The 17,744-nt window shown below is 41.5% G+C and overlaps 1 protein-coding gene across 1 annotated transcript in view; it reads left to right on the top strand.

The window, feature by feature from the left end:
* adamtsl4.S (ADAMTS like 4 S homeolog) overlaps window positions 1-17,744 on the top strand; it is a 127,010-nt gene that overhangs the window by 72,834 nt on the left and 36,432 nt on the right. Inside the window, exon 6 of the mRNA XM_018233444.2 lies at window positions 17,159-17,295. Within this exon, the coding sequence (XP_018088933.1) occupies window positions 17,159-17,295 (137 nt within the window). The remainder of the gene's footprint in view (window positions 1-17,158; window positions 17,296-17,744) is intronic.

Here is a 17,744-nt window from a genome sequence, read left to right as displayed (position 1 = left end):
GCAAAATTCTAATTCAAATTCAGGGGATTTAGGTTTGGGATTTTTTTTTTCAATTTCTTTTTTAATAAAAGTGAGAAAAAGTTGAGTTTTTGTAAATATCCCCCCCAAACATTCAGGGAGTTATTTATCAAAATGTTAAATTTTCCCACTATTTTCTGAAAACCACAAATTTCTTGTGCGAGAAAAGACTCAGGATCAAGGTTTTTTCGGGTTTGCCTTCAACAACTGAGATTTTTCCAGATTTTATGCAGAAACTTTTTTAGGATCTGGCGCCCGAAGCCCACAAGATCTTTGTATTATTGTATGAAACCCAGTGCATATTGACTTCTACATGAACGCGGCAGGTCTGAGTTGGAGTACTTTTTTATTCAGACTTTTAACATCATCTGGTTTTAATAAATTCTAGTTTTTTTAGTCTACAAAAAATGTTGTTTTCCCCTTTAAAAGTCTGACCAGAAAAGATGGGGCTTTAATAAATAACCCCCTCAAACTTAGTATAACTCAGAGTGATCACATTTTCCCCAGGGCATTGGGGAAAAAAACCCCAAACTTGTATTCGGGACACATATGTAGTCAATGTGTGCAGATGCATTTGAGCGAAAAACTATGAGGTAAGGGGTTGTCAAAAACAACTGAAACCACAGAATATTACAAAATGATGAAACTCATTTTCTTTTTATAGTGATAGATGGTTTGTGGGGTTCTTTAAGCAAGTGGTTATCTGGTGACTTTAAGGGGCTGATTCACAAAGGGTCGAATATCGAGGGTTAATTAACCCTCGATATTCCACTGGGAATTAAAATCCTTCGACTTCGAATATCGAAGTCGAAGGATTTTAGTGCAAATAGTGCGATCGTACGATCGAAGGATTATTCCTTCCATCGAACGTTTCGAAGGATTTTAATCTAACGATCGAACTAATATCCTTCGATCAAAAAAACTTAGGAAAGCCTATGGGGACCTTCCCCATAGGATAACATTGAGTTCGGTAGGTTTTAGATGGTGAACTAGGGGGTCGAATTTTTTTCTTAAAGAGACAGTACTTCGACTATCGAATGGTCGAATAGTCGAACGATTTTTAGTTCGAATCCTTCGATTCGAAGTCGTAGTCGAAGGTCGTAGTAGCCCATTGGATGGTCGAAGTAGCCCAAAAAACACTTCGAAATTTGAAGTTTTTTTACTTCTAATCCTTCACTCGAAGTTAGTGAATCGGCCCCTAAGAGTTGGTTCATGAAGATCTCCAAGATTCTGGCCAGGGATACTGGGGTAATGATGTAATGAGTCCCAATTGTTACTGTGGCATAAGTCTCTTGATAACTGGACCTAAATAAATCTCTGGTTTGTGTTTGATGAATATTCTATTTGACAAGCCTTGAAATATAAACCTGATTCATCCCATACGGTAAGGATGTTAATTATGCCCCAAAATTCAGATCCCTAAGACATACCTGTATACCCTGTAGCCATGCTAAGCATTATAATACAGCTAAATCAGGAGTACCATAGATCCTCTATCTCTTGTTCTAATGGAAACATGTGCAACAGCAGATGCTTAGGAGAGAACCAAACATGGTATACTTGAAACTCTGCCACTTTCCAGTGTTTGATTTCCACAGTAGGGTGAAAAAGAGGTTGGACAGAGAGAGCGAAAGCTTGGAAGAGAAAGGGCTGTTGTAACCAACACACTGCTCCATGGATTGTGTGTGATGCAAGTGTTCCACTAGTACGAGTGCAAACAAACATATGAGAAAGAAAAGCACAAGGGATTAAGCAAACTGGGAAAGACCCCTTTGTGTACAAGGGTTGGGTCAACTTCTGTCTGGTCTCGCTGGGACAAGAGCCGGCTGTTCTCCCTGCTCCGGATCCCAGAGAACTTCCCTTGGAGGCGTCTGAATGGTTCAGTTACTTCATGTTGAACAAGCAGATTTGCATATAAAAATACAGAGGATTATAACACACAGAGGGTATCTTGGCATGCTCATTAGTGGCTAGAATTGCTTAGTTTGGCAGGGGGGGTCGGAATATAAATTCAGTCTGGAATATTTAATGCATGGTTACCCAAGTCTGCCACGGCACCCAGGGATGGGAATCAAATACAGCGTCTGAGTGTAGAAGAAGTGTGACCAGGTCATGGACTTTCTATTGTGGAGCCATGGCAATGAAAGCAGCAGTAGTCTTCAGCTTCAAGAAGAATTCTTAATAGTGCACTGTCCCTTCAAGTATTATAAAGTTAATCAAGGCATTCAAGCTATAGGAGCTACCATGTTGCTCTTACACTGGAAAGGCAGAAAATAATTCATATTTGGTTCTTGTCTGTCAACAGCCTGTCCATCCAAGTACCAACCTCAGGGTGGTTACTCATTTATCCTGTATACAGTAGCCTTAATAAGATTGGGTGGATCATTCTGACTTCTTGTATCCTCTGGTATTACGGTCCCCTTCAATGCCTGATGGCACAAGTATTTTGTTTAGTAAAGAATAATGGGAAAGTACCAAGTTTCAGCCTAGTAGATTCAGGGCTGTACTCAAACATATGACCTCAATGAATACCTGAGTTGAACCGTCACTTGGGTGAGTCGTTATCGTCATTGAATAATATGGAAAAGCTTATGGAATGTATCATATGCCATTGGAAAGGGAAACTTTACAGAACCAGCTATATGGTACTTTCTATAACACAGCATAGTATATGACACTGGAAGCATTATTTTTGTATAATAAAGTTGCGTGTGCAGTAGGCTTTTTTTTTTTCCCCTGTCAAGAGTTCCTCTGTGTAATGGTTAACCCAAATACCCTCCAACCATATGGTTGTGAGTTCAAACACAAACACAACTGAGTTCATATTACACTCCCAAGGGAGGCTGACTGTTCATTTCTTCCACTAACAGTGTGATTGGTATTTACTAGCTGTGGTCGTGATGAACCCTCAGGAAAGCTTTGTGCAGCTCACATGTTTGTACTGCTGGAAAACTGTCAGGAGAAATGTGGGATTAAAACACCCTTATCACTTTATTTTTTTTGAGGAATGCGCTTCTTATGCCCTATTCATGTGCCAGACTGATTTGGCAATTTGGTCCATTTCAACTGTCTGGGCATGTGTGGCCAGTCAGCGAGCCGTTTAGTCAATAAATTTGCAATCCTGGTTGGCTGAGGATGATTGATCTGCTGGTCTGAACTACTGTTTTGGTTGGACCAAGAATGGCCACTTTTATCCACTGTACCTCTAACACTGAATTGAAATTATTATTTTGGAACCAATGTTTAGAAAATGAACTCACAATTTCCTTTGCTATTTTGTTGCATAGTAAGTTAGGATGAAAAAAAACACACATCCATCAAGTACAACCTTTTAAGTCTATATATAACCTGCCTAACTGCCAATTGATACAGAGGAAGGCAAAACAACCCTATTTGAAGCCTCTCCAATTTGCCTTAGACTGGGAAAAATTCCTTCCTGACTCCAAAATGGCAATGGGACCAGTCCCTGGATGAACTTGTACTATGAGCTATCTCCCATATCCCTGTATTCCCTCACTTGCTAAACACCATTCAACCCCTTCTTATACCTATCTAATGTATCAGTCTGTACCACTGATTCAGGGAGACAATTCCACATCTTCACTGCTCTCACTGTAACAAACCCCTTCCCAATATTTAGCTGGAACCTCTTTTCTTCTAATCGGAATGGGTGACCTTGTGTCAGCTGGAAAGACCTACTGGTAAATAAATCATTAGAGAGATTATTATATGATCCCCTTATATATTTATATATTTATCATATAACCCCTTAAGCGCCTCTTCTCTAGTGTGAACATCCCTAACTTGGCCAGTCTTTCCTCATAGCTAAGATTTTCCCTTTACCAGCTTAGTTGCCCTTCTCTGTACTCTCTATATTTCCAGCCTAAGAGGCTCAATGTATCTTGTAATAACTGTATTTGTTCTCCAAAATCTGCCTACTTCTTTTAAAAGTGCATGGAGGGACGAACAACTCAAACACAACTGGGAATTCATATCCTGAACAGTTCAAATCATGAATGATTGTGGGAAGGATATTTGTAACAAAAGGGGGAAACCTCTGCTGGGGGTCTCTCTCCGTTATACAAGCCAAATGGGCAAGGGCATTCCTTGCCACTGGTCCCTGTTGCTTGTTTGTAACATGATCCCAGGCAGAACTCAACCTCCTGTCCCCTGGGAAGTATAAAGTGGGAGCAGATGAACATCAAGGTAGAGTCTTATGATGATGTATCTGAAGTAAATCGATATAGACGCCCACTAGTGATAGTTCCCTATATGTAACAATAGTTGAAATTAGGTTTAACCCTTTTAAAGAAAATTCCAGGCTTAGAATGTTCTTCAGTAGTAGAAGGTGCTGACAGTTCTTCGCCCCAAACCAGGGACTTTTGACTATAATAGTAGACTTTTATGGTAAGTCTTAGAATATTATCACTCTAGGTATGCCATACATATATCTTCTAGTTATCCTTTATATGCATGCTGGAAATCCTGCCAGTGAATCATTGCCCCATGGAGCTTACACTCTATGAGACCTTGCCCCATGGAGCTTACACTTAAGTTTGATACCTAAAACACAGGGAGATTTAGAGATGTATTCAAGACCACCAGTCTCATCATCAGGAATCAACCATAGGGCTCACTTACTCTTACTTTGCAAATCAGAATCTTTTTCTGTAGCATCATTTTACTGGTACTAGTGAAGTTACCGTCAAATAATTCTTTCCAATGGAAAAAAGTAAATTCTGCTCTGGCTATTTGCCAGCCTTTCTATTAAGTTTTGGCACTCCTAGGGGCATACTTTACACCCTTACAAATAGCCACTGCAGGGACCTAAGTGCAGGGCGAAGGGGCAAACTAATCTCTCAGTGGAACTGTGCCAAATGTTCTCCTTCTCAAGGTCAAATTCAAAGGTCTCTCTTCCCCTTTACACTTCTGAGGCCTCTCTGGCTGGCCGAGTAATGAATAGCGTGTGTTCGATTTATAGTTCTGAAAGGGAATCCTCTCTGCTTCCAGGTATATATATATATATATATACACAGTGAGCAAGTACATTCACCATTGATCAAGATCTGGAGTGTGAGTCAGCACACAACCCCCGTGGCAGCCATGATTAATCTCACATATTGTTACTAATGCATAGTTTGATCCAAAATGGCAGAACCTTGTAAATTTTTGAAGGAATAAAAATGACTCTTGTACATATGAGTAAGACTATTCTATGCTTCAAGAAACTTCCTGGCAAGTCTTGTATTGTTTTCTAAACACATAATCATTTATTTTAATGTCCCCTTTAACTCTATTAATATTTCAGTACACATAATCCAGTCCCTGACGAAAAGAGAACAGAATGAAACTTTATGCCTACTTGGCAGCGCCTGCACTCTAATACTTTCAATAATACACAACCTGGAATATGACTTATACTAACAATCAGAGCGTCTGCTTTCCAAGAATGCGGGACTGATACCTGACAGTCCAATAGTGTTGGAAGGAAAAAGAAATATTAAATTTTTTTACATTGCCAAGACTCTTTATGTGAGTGAGCAGCATGGGAAAGTAGAGGAGCTGAAAGCAAAATTGCATGATCGTTAGTTAAACTTTATTTTTGTTTTTATTTGAATAAAATAAGTAGAGTTGGAGTTTCTAACAGCAAAGTGGTTAGAACAAATAATTATTGCCATTTCACTGCTTTTGTAAATGGGTGGCATTTTTTAAAATCTCTGTTTCTGGAATCAGAAACTCTGAAATGTCTATAGCCTAGCATAGGGCATGGCCTGGAGTGTCATGTGACAGCATTTGGGGTGGGAGTTGCCAAAAGGGTACACTTACCAAAAAAATCCCTTGTGTTGAGCACAGTTCTGAAGGCATGATCCCCTATATAATAGAGAATATAAAATTACAAATGAAATGTATTTGTTGTTTCTGTTGGTATATAAGCTCACACCTTAGAGCAACATGTTACTCTCCAACCCCTCGGATGTTGCTCCCAGTGGTCTCAAAGCAGGTGATTATATTTGAATTCCAGACTTGGAGGCAAGTTTTAGTTGTATAAAAAACAGACGTACTGCCAAAGAGGCTCCTGTAGTCTGCCAGTCCACATAGGGCATATTACTAACCAATCACAGCCAATATTTTGTAGACCTTTACCATGTTACTTTTTTTTAATCTTTTGAATGTGGCTCACGGTAAAGAAGGTTGGGGACCCCTGCTTTACAAGGAACAATGATATTCCCCTCTACTAAGCACAATTCTATACGATTTGCCCTTAAATTTGCTCATAGCCTGTACATAGAGATACCATAAACCTGTGCAAACATATGTTTTTCCCTGTAATAAGCAAAATTCAGCAGGAACAGCCCTCTATGTTTGCTTATATCCGTTAAGAGAGCCCTCTAAAAGGAGAACTAAACCCTAAAAACGAATATGGTTAAAAGTTACAGATTTTGTACACTGAATTTATTGCACGAGGCTAAAGTTTGAGCTTGTCAATAGCAGCAATGATCCAGGACTTCAAACTTGTCACAGGGGGTCACCATCTTGGAAAGTGTCTGTGACACTCACATGCTCAGTGGGCTCTGATTGGCTGTTGAGAAGCTAAGCTTAGGGCTCGTCACTAATTATCCAGCAGAAAATGAGCTTCCCTGGCTGTAATATAAGCTGATGCTACAGGTTTGCTGATTATTAAATTCTGATGCTAATTGCACTGGTTTCTGTGCTGCCATGTAGTAATTATCTGTATTAATTACTAATCAGCCTTATATTGTGACATTTCTATTCTATGTGTACTGTATATTGTGAGTGGGTCCCTAAGCTCAGCAAGTGACAGCAGCACAGAGCATGTGCTGTGAATCAGCAGAAAAGAAGATGGGGAGCTACTGGGGCATCTTTGGAGACACAGATCTTTACTGCTAAAGGGCTGTGGTTGCCTTGGGCTGTTACAGAAGCACAAAACAAAATCTACAACATTTCTACCTACTTCTTTAGTTAAGCTTTAGTTCTCCTTTAAGACTGTACAGAGAAATAGAATAAAGCAATAAAATAGGCAGTATTAGTATTCTTCTGTTCTAAGCACAATTCTGCAGAAATCTAGGAATATAATAACCTTTGAAGGAATTGGAAACATGCTATGAATCTGCCTTGCTGTCCTGATGTTGACCGAGCCACTTCTTATTGACTGGCAAAGGCCAAACCAATAAAGTGTTTAGCGTTATTACAATAATAGTATAACAGACGCAGGCAGAAACACGTCCCCCTAATAAAATGTACAACAGAGACGCCTTTGTTAGTTCTTTTCTTCACTTAGAGCGCTGGAGATGCCATTTGGATGGAAGCTTCATATCTTCAGATCAGCTGTTGCCTCTCCTCACGCTGAAGTCAGTATTTTTGTCAGGCCAGATAAAATATACTGTAAAACACAGAGTGACCTTGTTGGGATAGAATCTGGCCCAAGTTGGGAAGCACCACAGCCAGATGTCCTGCAGCTGTGCGCTCCCTTCAGCTCTCCAGTCAGCCTATGGCTTCTCATTGTTGTTTTGTTCCTGGGGCCCCTCATCCGTCCACAGAAGGCAGGGAGGTCTCACTTTGCACTCATATTTAGGGCAGATATCTGAAATATTTATTCATGTGATGATCCTTCCAGAAAGCCGAGTGGCCAGTTTGAAATAAATCTTCTATTAAAGTGAAACTTTGGCAATTTATGTAATTATTTTCAGCTGTTCCTTTCTTTCATAAGAAAAGGCTACGTATGTTGGCTATTCAACTGTACATTTTGGTGCATACTCATTAATTTTATTGAAAGGCTTCTACCTTTCATTCTACCTATCAATTTGTCAGGGCAGGAAGAGGGCAAAATACTCTGCAAAACTCTATTATTTAAAACCCAACATGTAGCACAGTACAACGCCCAGCACTCCCCATGCAGGGAATCCTACTTTTACAATAGATGGAGGCTGCAGTTTAAAGCATTATTGACCCCCTCTTGCATTACTATACACACTGTTCTGTAGTTAGCTCCCTGACCCAAAGAATACAGCGCAACCTACGTTCATCAATGCTTTAAACACAAGAGGGCAAATTCACTAAAAGGTCGTCAGCAAATGCTTCACCACACTTCGCGACATTTCGCCAGGCGAAAATTTGATACCACTACTCTAATTCTCTAAAATACGAATTTGTGTCCTGGACGACGAACGCTGGCGACTTTTCGCTAGTGTTACTTTGGCAGTGCGAGCGTTTCAAAGCGAAACAACGCTATCAACGCTTCTGCCTAGTGAAACTTTGTTAGTCCTCTTAAAGGGCATGTAAAGGCAAAAAAATAATATCCCATTTTTACTTTCTTTAATGAAAAGAAACCTATTTCCAATATACTTTAATTACAAAATGTGCACCATTTTTATAAGAAACCTGACCATATGCAATGAAATTCTCCCTTCATTTACTGCTGTGGATAAGAATTGTCAGACGGTCCCTAACTGCTAAGCAGGGAAACAATCATACTTATGAACAGCAGGGGGAGCCCCCACCTTACTTCCCAGCCGTGCAGAACTCAAGCAGCTTTGTTTATGACGATCCCTAAGCAGCCCAGACCACACTGAGCATGTGCACAGTCTTAGTCTTGCAAAGATATTTAACAAAGTAACAAGATGGTGACCCCCTGTAGCCAACTTTGAAATCATAAATTATTTGTTTGATTAGGCTTGTGGTGCAGTAAGTTCATGTTTATGTTTAATATACAAAATACAGCATTTCTAGCCTTATTCTATTTTAGACTTTACATGCCCTTTAAGCTTAGGTCAGTTTGAAATGTGGCAGGTACATTAAAGTCGAATGGACATCTTTATTAGAGATGCTGGTGCAAATGCTTGAAGTGGCCAAGGAACATGTCCAAGGAACCTGAATAAAGATACAAGAGATCCTCTAATGCCCTAGACATGAGCCCACCCTAAAACAAATGTTCCATGCCCCTCAAATGTCTGGGGAAAAATGTTAACACAAAAAAGTTTAATAGTTAGGACTTTTGCAGGCAATTTCACTGAAAGAAAGGACAAGTCGCCAGCGTTTTTACATCTTTAATGCATTTCCGGCTCACAGGATATGATGTCACTGACATATGATTGAGGAGGATGTAGCTTCATTTTAGCAGTTCACCAGGTCTGAGGTGGCGAAGGAAACTCGAAAAAATTTGCATCTTCGTGAGTTACGCCCGTTCGCTAGATCAAAAACTCGCCTGTTGATAGAGTGCAAATGAACGCTAGCAACGGTCCCGTTCGCTAGCGAATTGTCACCTACGCCTGTGCGTACCCTGCGGATGGGATTTCTGGTGAAATGTCGCTAGCGTTAGCCACTTCGCTCTTTAGTGAATCTGCCCCAAGGTGTGGTTGGTGTGCTGGCTTTGGTGTTCCCTTGCACAGCCCATAACTTGCTCTTCATTCAGACACAAGCTAGGAAACACCACAAGGCACATGGGAACTTTATACTTACTGCCAGTTTAAGGCAGATGTTAAATATAGGGGCTTCCATCAAACACTCACTGCACCTTGCTTTTTGATGCACTCAGCACCTTGCACCACATTCTCACTACCCACAGTTCCCCTGGCTCAATCTTGTGTTGCTATATCCATTGCCCCCCTTCCTATTAAAGGGATCGTGTCATCAGAAAACATGTTTTTTTCAAAACGCATCAGTTATTAGTGCTACTCCAGCAGAATTCTGCACTGAAATCCATTTCTCAAAAGTGCAAACAGATTTTTTTATATTCAATTTTGAAATCTGACATGTGGCTATACATTTTGTCAATTTCCCAGCTGCCCCAAGTCATGTGACTTGTGCCTGCACTTTAGAAGAGAAATGCTTTCTGGCAGGCTGCTGTTTTTCCTTCTCAATGTAACTGAATGTGTCTCAGTGGGACATGGGTTTTTACTATTGAGTGTTGTTCTTAGATCTACCAGGCAGCTGTTATCTTGTGTTAGGGAGCTGCTATCTGGTTACCTTCCCATTGTTCTTTTGTTTGGCTGCTGGGGGGGAAAGGGAGGGGATGATATCACTCCAACTTGCAGTACAGCAGTAAAGAGAAACTGAAGTTTATCAAAGCACAAGTCACATGACTTGGGGCAGCTGGGGTCTAGCCCCATGTCAGATTTCAAAATTGAATATAAAAAAATCTATTTGCTCTTTTGAGAAATGGATTTCAGTTCAGAATTCTGCTAGATCAGTACTATTAACTGATTCATTTTGAAAAAAATTTTTTTCCCATGACAGTATCCCTTTAACAAGATGAGATTGTAGACAAATCAGTGGTGTCAGTGGAAATGCTATTCTTTTTGGCCCCATACATACAACCACTGCTCTGCTGCTGGCCAAGCAGTTCCTACTTATGGTACCTGAAAGCATTATGTTGTAGAAATGCAGATTAACTAGGTGATTTATGGAGTATATCAGAATCCTGGCCTAATCCCGAACCGAATCCTGGATTCGGTGCATCCCTGATATATAAATATATAAACATACATCAGTAGTCCATTCTTTTCCAATTATAAGAGCTGTAGCAGATGTGTTGGTCCGGTTTTTCATCTGTTCTTTAACCATCTATACATTCAACAAAAAGAATAATGAATTATTTTACCGTTTCCATTAAATAACATTCTTTTACTTCCAGTAAATACATTTCTCATTTTAGCTGCCTACATGATGATCCAGCGTGCATCTGCTGAAATCTGGAAGCCCCTCCTAATGGAGACAGGGCTCATCATCATCATCATCATCATCATTTATTTATATAGCGCTGTCAAGATACGCAGTGCTTTACTGCAGTTTTAGCAAACAGGGAATAAATGGTGGCTAACAGACAAGGATTACAGAGTACAATAGGGTTTACAAACTAAAAGGTTAGGGTACAATTGAGACATTAGGATTATATAAACACATTGTCATTTTTGATACAGCAATGATTAATTAAGGTACAACGAATAGGCCTCTTTAAACAGATGGGTCTTTAAGGAGCGCTTGAAAGTTTGGAAGGAAGGAGAAAGTCTGACAGCTTGTGGCAGAGAGTTCCAGAGAAAAGCAGAAGCCCGAGAGAAGTCTTGTAGACGAGAATGGGCAGAAGTGACCAGAGGAGAAGTGAGGCGAAGATCAGAAGCAGAGCGTAGGTTTCGTGAAGGAGAGTATTTGGAGATTAGAGATGAAATATAGGGAGGGGTTTCATTATTAAGGGCCTTGAATGTGAGTGTAAGTAATTTGAATTTGATTCTAGAAGAGATTGGGAGCCAGTGAAGGGACATACATATGGGAGCAGCTGATGTTGAGCGGCGAGCTAGATGAATGAGTCTAGCGGCCGCGTTTAGAACAGATTGGAGTTGTGAAAGGTGACTTGTTGGAATACCTGTGAGGAGTAAGTTGCAGTAATCAAGGCGGGAGATGATGAGAGACTGAATCAGTGTTTTAGTTGATTCTGAACTGAGATATGGTCGTATTCGAGCAATGTTGCGCAGTTGAATACGGCAAGATTTTGCAAGTGTTTGAATGTGTGGTGAAAAAGACAGATGAGAGTCTAAGATGACTCCTAGGCAGCGTGCCTGTGTGGTGGAATGAAAGGTGGTGTTGTTTACGGTGAGTGATATCTGAGGGACAGGGGAAGATCTTGGAGGAAATATAATGAGTTCTGTTTTAGAAAGGTTCAGTTTCAGGTGGCGCTGTGACATCCAGGAGGAGACAGCAGAGAGACAGTCTGTGACTTGGGAAAGGACAGAATTAGAAAGATCAGGAGTAGACAAGTAGAGTTGGGTGTCATCAGCATAAAGGTGATACTGAAGTCCAAATGACTGAATGAGTTTTCCTAGTGAAGTTGTATAGAGCGAGAACAGCAGGGGGCCAAGAACAGAGCCTTGAGGAACTCCAACAGAGAGTGGGAAAGTAGTAGAAGTAGAGTCAGAGAAGGAAACTTTAAAGGAACGGTCAGACAGATAAGATGTAAACCATGAAAGAGCAGTGTCCCGAATGCCAGATGAGTGTAGAATGTCAAGGAGGAGTGTGTGGTCAACTGTGTCAAAGGCTGCAGAGAGATCTAGAAGGATTAGAATAGAATAATGACCTTTAGACTTTGCCAATAGAAGATCATTGGTTACTTTGGTGAGGGCAGTTTCAGTCGAGTGTGATGGGCGGAAGCCAGATTGCAAGGGGTCGAGGAGGGAGTTGTGAGTGAGATGCTGGATCAGGCGTTTATAAACAAGCCTTTCTAGTAATTTGGAGGCGAATGGAAGAAGGGAGACCGGTCGATAGTTAGTGGGAGAGCTGGGATCAAGGGAAGGTTTTTTGAGGATAGGAGTGATTAGTGCTTGTTTGTATAATGATGGAAAGGTACCAGTAGAGAGTGAAAGATTGAATAGGTGGGTAAGTGCAGGAGAGAGTGTATCAGAGATTGGGTGGAGAAGGCGAGAGGGTATGGGGTCAAGGGAGCAGGTGGTGGGTTTTGAGCTGGCTAGAAGTTTGCTGACTTCATCTAGAGTTGCAGGGGTGAAGGAGTGCAAAGTAGATGTGAGTGGACTGCACGTTGGTCTGAGATTGTTGTCGGACGGTATGCTCAGCCTAATGAGATCGATTTTTTCATTAAAGAAATGAGCAAGGTCTTGGGCAGTAACATTAATAGGTGGAGGAGGTGGAGGGGGGCATAGGAGTGAGTTAAATGTGGCAAACAGCTGCTGTGGTTTGGAGGACATAGTAGATATTAGATAAGAGAAGTAATGTTCTTTGGCTAATGATAGAGCTCGGTTATAGCAAGAGAGCATGAATTTGAAGTGGATGAAATCAGGATCAGTTCGTGACTTTCTCCACCGTCGCTCAGCTGATCTACTACATCTTCTGAGGTACCGTGTTACACTAGTGTGCCAGGGTTGGGGTTTAGCTGGCCGGCTGTGACGGGTGGTAGAAGGTGCAAGGGAGTCAAGTGCTGTTGAAAGGGCATCATTGTAGAGAGAAGCTGCCATATTGGGACAGGAGAGAGTATTAATATGAGATATGGATTGTGCTGATACTGTTGATAATTGTTGTGGTTCAAAGGCATTAAGGTTTCTGTACGTATGGGTAGAGAGAGATAGTTGTGAAGGTGCAGGTGAAAGCAGTATCTGAAAGGAGAGTAGATGATGGTCAGACAGAGGGTAGGGAGAGTTTATTAAGTTGGATGGGCAGCATGAGTGGCAGAATATAAGGTCAAGAGCATGACCCTCGATGTGGGTAGGTGAGTCGGTCCACTGAGAGAGACCAAATGAAGCTGTTAGAGAGAGAAGTTTAGAGGTGGCAGCAGAAGCAGAGTTGTCAATGGGGATGTTGAAGTCCCCTAAAATGAGAGCAGGTGTCTCACTGGAGAGAAAGTATGGAAGCCAGGCAGCAAAGTGATCCAAGAAGGTGGAATAGGGACCTGGGGGGCGATATATGACAGCAACACGCAGAGAGATTGGAGAAAACAAACGTATGCTGTGGACTTCAAAAGAAGTGAAGGAGAGAGAAGACGGTGTAGTTAGATTTTGAAACCTGCATTTGGGAGAGAGAAGAAATCCCACCCCACCGCCATGACGGCCATCCGGTCTAGGAGTGTGAGTAAGTGAAAAGCCTCCATAGCAGAGGGCAGCAGGTGAAGCAGTGTCTGAGGGTGAGAGCCATGTTTCAGTGATTGCAAGAAGGTGAAGGGATTTAGCTATAAAGAGGTCATGGACTGCTGTTAGTTTATTGCAGATTGACCGTGCATTCCAGAGGGCACATGAGAAAGGCAGGGAGGGTGTTGGCTTTATGTGAATTAGGTTTGCAATATTAGAAGTACGTAAAGTCTGAGAGACTGGAAAAGACCTTGTTGAATGCCTGAGAGTAGGAATAAGTGAGGGTACAAATGAGTGAGTTGGACCAGGGTTTGGGGAGACGTCCCCAGCTGCAAGTAACAGTAATAATGAGAGTGAGACAAGGTGTGACCTAGATTTGACAGTGCGAGCAGTGTATTGTTTGATGGGATGAGAGGGAATAATAGATTTAACAATACAAGATAGTGTGCTTAGATTGAGAGAGGGTGATGGGAGCAGTGAAGAGGAGATTTCAATTTCAGGATAGTTTGATGGATGTTGGAGTGCAGAGGATGTATGCAGAAGTATAGAGGAGAGAGAGAAAAAGAAGGCAATCAGCTCATGAAATGTAATCCCTGCCTTGCAGATGTGTTCAAGGCTTAAGAGAAGGAGTTTTTTCTCAGCATGAGGAAATCTTAGTATAGAGATTGTATTAAGAAAAGCAAATGCTTTTTATGGTCATGGAGTAGGGAGGCTGTCAGTGGTCACCTGGCACGTGGAGTAGAGTAGTCTCACCTCATAGCAGAAGGACACACAGTTGCATCATTGCAGTTGGACTCACATGAATCTCAACAGAACCTTATCTTATATATTTAAACCCCACATGATTATATCTCCTGGGCATTTAAGATGGCAATAAATCCATCCTGTTATAAATCACGCTTGCTGCTTTAAATGAAATGTTCAGTAGGTGCAATGTAATGGATTTGTCAGGTTGGGATTATTTTGGTGAAGAAAGATGCCAAGGAAATGTTTTGTTGGCACAATATCTCACCAGCATCTGTCAGCTGCATCTGGGTCTGTAAATATGAAATAGAAGCTATCTAAACAATAGAAGATGTTGATCGTTACTGAGGCAACTAAAAGTGTTCCGGGCAATATCCCAATGCTTCTCTTTTAAAGACTTACATTTGTTTGGGGGGGTTTGTTATTTGAAGAATTTACCCAAGTCTGAAAGGCTACATTTTCCTTTTCGATATCTAAAGTTCACTGTCAACCTTTAAATGGCCATCACAGGACAAGACAAGTTCTTGTGGACCATCTTTATATGGCCGTAACAGAACAAGACAAGTTCTTGTGAACAATCTGTATATAGAAATAACAGAAGGGTCGCACATAGTGAGGCCTAAACTTGGGAGAGGGTAGACGAAGCTACCATCTCCAATTCCTTTCATGTTTCTCTTCTCAAGGCTTTTGTCAGAAACAGTTTTTCTTCTGATCTACCTCCTCCTGCTCCTATCATTCTTCAGGATCACCAAGAATTCGAGGTTCAGGAGATTCTGGATTCCAGAAAGGTGAGAGACAATGTCCAATATTTGGTCCATTGGAAGGGTTTTGGACCTGAAGAGAGATCTTGGGTGAGAGCTGCTGACACTCATGCTCCTCGTCTGATCTGGGCCTTTCACAAGAAGTTTCCAGATACGTTTTGGGAGTCCCCGGAGGTCACTCCTGAAGGGGGGGGGTACTGTAAGACGCGCCGGGAGATTCCGGTGTTTTATTACCTCCTTGCGCGTATCTAATGTGAAGATTGTGCACAGGCATGCACTTGCGCATTTGCGTCCCAGGTGACGTCGAGTGTCATGATGCCTGCGTCATAGCACCAAACACTGTGACGTCACCAATACGCACCACATTTGAATTTCGGCTCCACATTCCCTTTAAAGAGCCCAGTCTCCATTTTGGAAATGCCCAAGCTAGGTTCCAGTTTTCTGTTCCTGCCAAAGCGTGTTATTCTGACTTTTTGAATTCCTGGTTTTGACTACTGCCTGATCCACGACTACAATTCCTGCCGTCTGCCTTGAACTCTTCGCCTGACTTGACTACGCCTTCTCTTGATCCTTACCGGTACCTAGATTACGGACTTCTTACGCACTACCTGTTTGGTTTCTACAGCAGAAAACCCGGGGCCCCAAATGGGTTTCGGTGAACATCGGAAACCAAAGGGATTCTCCTGTGAGTCCACAAGGTACTATCACCAATCAAGGTTCCTGAACGTGGTCATTACAACATGGCTTGTACTTGTGGACAAGTGGCTCCATCACAATGGCAACAGAATAGTTTAACTCCTTTGAAGCAGTGATCTCTTGTCTCAGTCAAGTTAGAAGCCATTATAAATTAAACTGATATATCACATGGAAGTTTTAGCACTTGGGCAACATTTGTGAGAATTGTTATTCCTTCAGTCATGTGCAGGACCGCCATCAGAAATCGCAGGGCCCCATACAACAAAATTTCCTGGGCCCCCTGGGCTGCACCCACTGCAAGCCCCACTTACAGGTCCGCCCACCCCACAGGTCCACCCCCCACCACACAGTAAAAAAACAAAAAAAATATTGGTGGCTAGGGTTCCCACATGTTAATAAAAAATAAAAAGATATTGGTGGTGAGGGCCCCCCATAAAAAAACATTTGTGGTCAGGGTCCCCCCAGTAAAAAATATTGGTGGCTAGGATCCCACATGAGAAAAAAAAATTGGTGGGCAAATTTCTTGGCCAGGGCCCCCCCCCACATTATGAGAAAATTGGTGGCCAGGGCCCCTTAAACGTCCATGCCTTCCCGAAGTCAGCAGCTCTCAGAAAGATGGGGGGGCCGGCTAATCAAGACCATCACTTTCAATAAAATATGTTACATTGTAGGTGTCTGACATGGATCATTTTATTTGTTATAAAATGTGGCTTTCAGGGCGGTCAAGTGTAATTATAAACTGATCAAGGTTATCAGGTCGAATGCTGAGGCTTTCAATTTGAAGATATTTTTTTTGGTTAAATAATGGCAGATACATATATTACATATCTAGGTGTGTTTTCTCTTCTTCATCTGTTGCACATGGTACATTCAAACCATGTGTGTCATTGAGTATCTTTTAGTAATGGACAGTTTTAATTAGGGTTGGCAAAATAAAACTACACATATGATACTGAAGCAGTAGTCCAGTGGTTCCCAAACTGTGATCCTGGTCCCAATGGGGGGCCTGGTGTAGTGCAAGGGAGTGCTCAGTCTGTTGACGATTGAAGGTAAAATTTAGGGAGGATGCCTATTTTGACATTCTAGATACCCCTGAAAACCTAAGTAAAAGATCAGTTAGGATGAGATTTGGAGCTTTGGAACTATTGATGAATGGTGATACACTGATGTTTTCCTAATAAGGACCCTGAAAGTAGAAGAATGACTTTAAAGCAAGTGAATTGTACTTTTTTTTTGTAATAAACTGACAACTTTACATTGATTGTTATCAAAACATGTAACTAATGCTCATCCCTTAAAAATACCCCAGGATGCCACACAGACCATCATTAATGGCATGCTCTATTTTATTTTCAGTGAGTGGCAACCAAAGATGTGCACTAAACTGCCGTCCCGTTGGCTACCGTTTCTATGTGCGTCACACAGAGAAGGTCCAAGATGGCACCCCATGTGAAGCCGGCTCTCTCGATGTCTGTGTTGATGGGCAGTGCTTGGTGAGTACAAGGGAAACCGTTTCAATGAATTGATTAAACTGAGAGCAGCCTATGGATGATGTTTGGGAGATATTATGTCGTTGCTCAACACTCATTTAGGTGATTACACAACCCTTATTGACTCTTCTACCCAAGTCCATGTATTTTTGTTAAGACTAATAAGGTTCAGGCTAGATCCAACATGACAGAAAGGACTGAACTTACTTATAGGACAAATTTTACCAGCCAAGAGGTAAAGCAGTTGTATGATGAAGATCCACATCTACAAAGTTGTCTCTGTAGCTTCCTAATCGTTGTCAGTCTTCTTCTGGGTGTTGCAGACTTGTGTGCTCTATATACATGCATGGTGCAGGTACTTACTGAGCATGCTGCTACTCTTTATTTTCTACAGTAGAACCCCTATTTTACGTTTTTCAGGGGAGCAGAAAAAAATGGTGTAAAATCCAGGA

Source organism: Xenopus laevis, chromosome 8S (genome assembly GCF_017654675.1).
Source record: "Xenopus laevis strain J_2021 chromosome 8S, Xenopus_laevis_v10.1, whole genome shotgun sequence".
NCBI lineage: Eukaryota > Metazoa > Chordata > Amphibia > Anura > Pipidae > Xenopus > Xenopus laevis.
The sequence above is the reverse complement of the archived record's forward strand: the minus strand, read 5'-3'. Positions and strand labels throughout refer to the sequence as shown.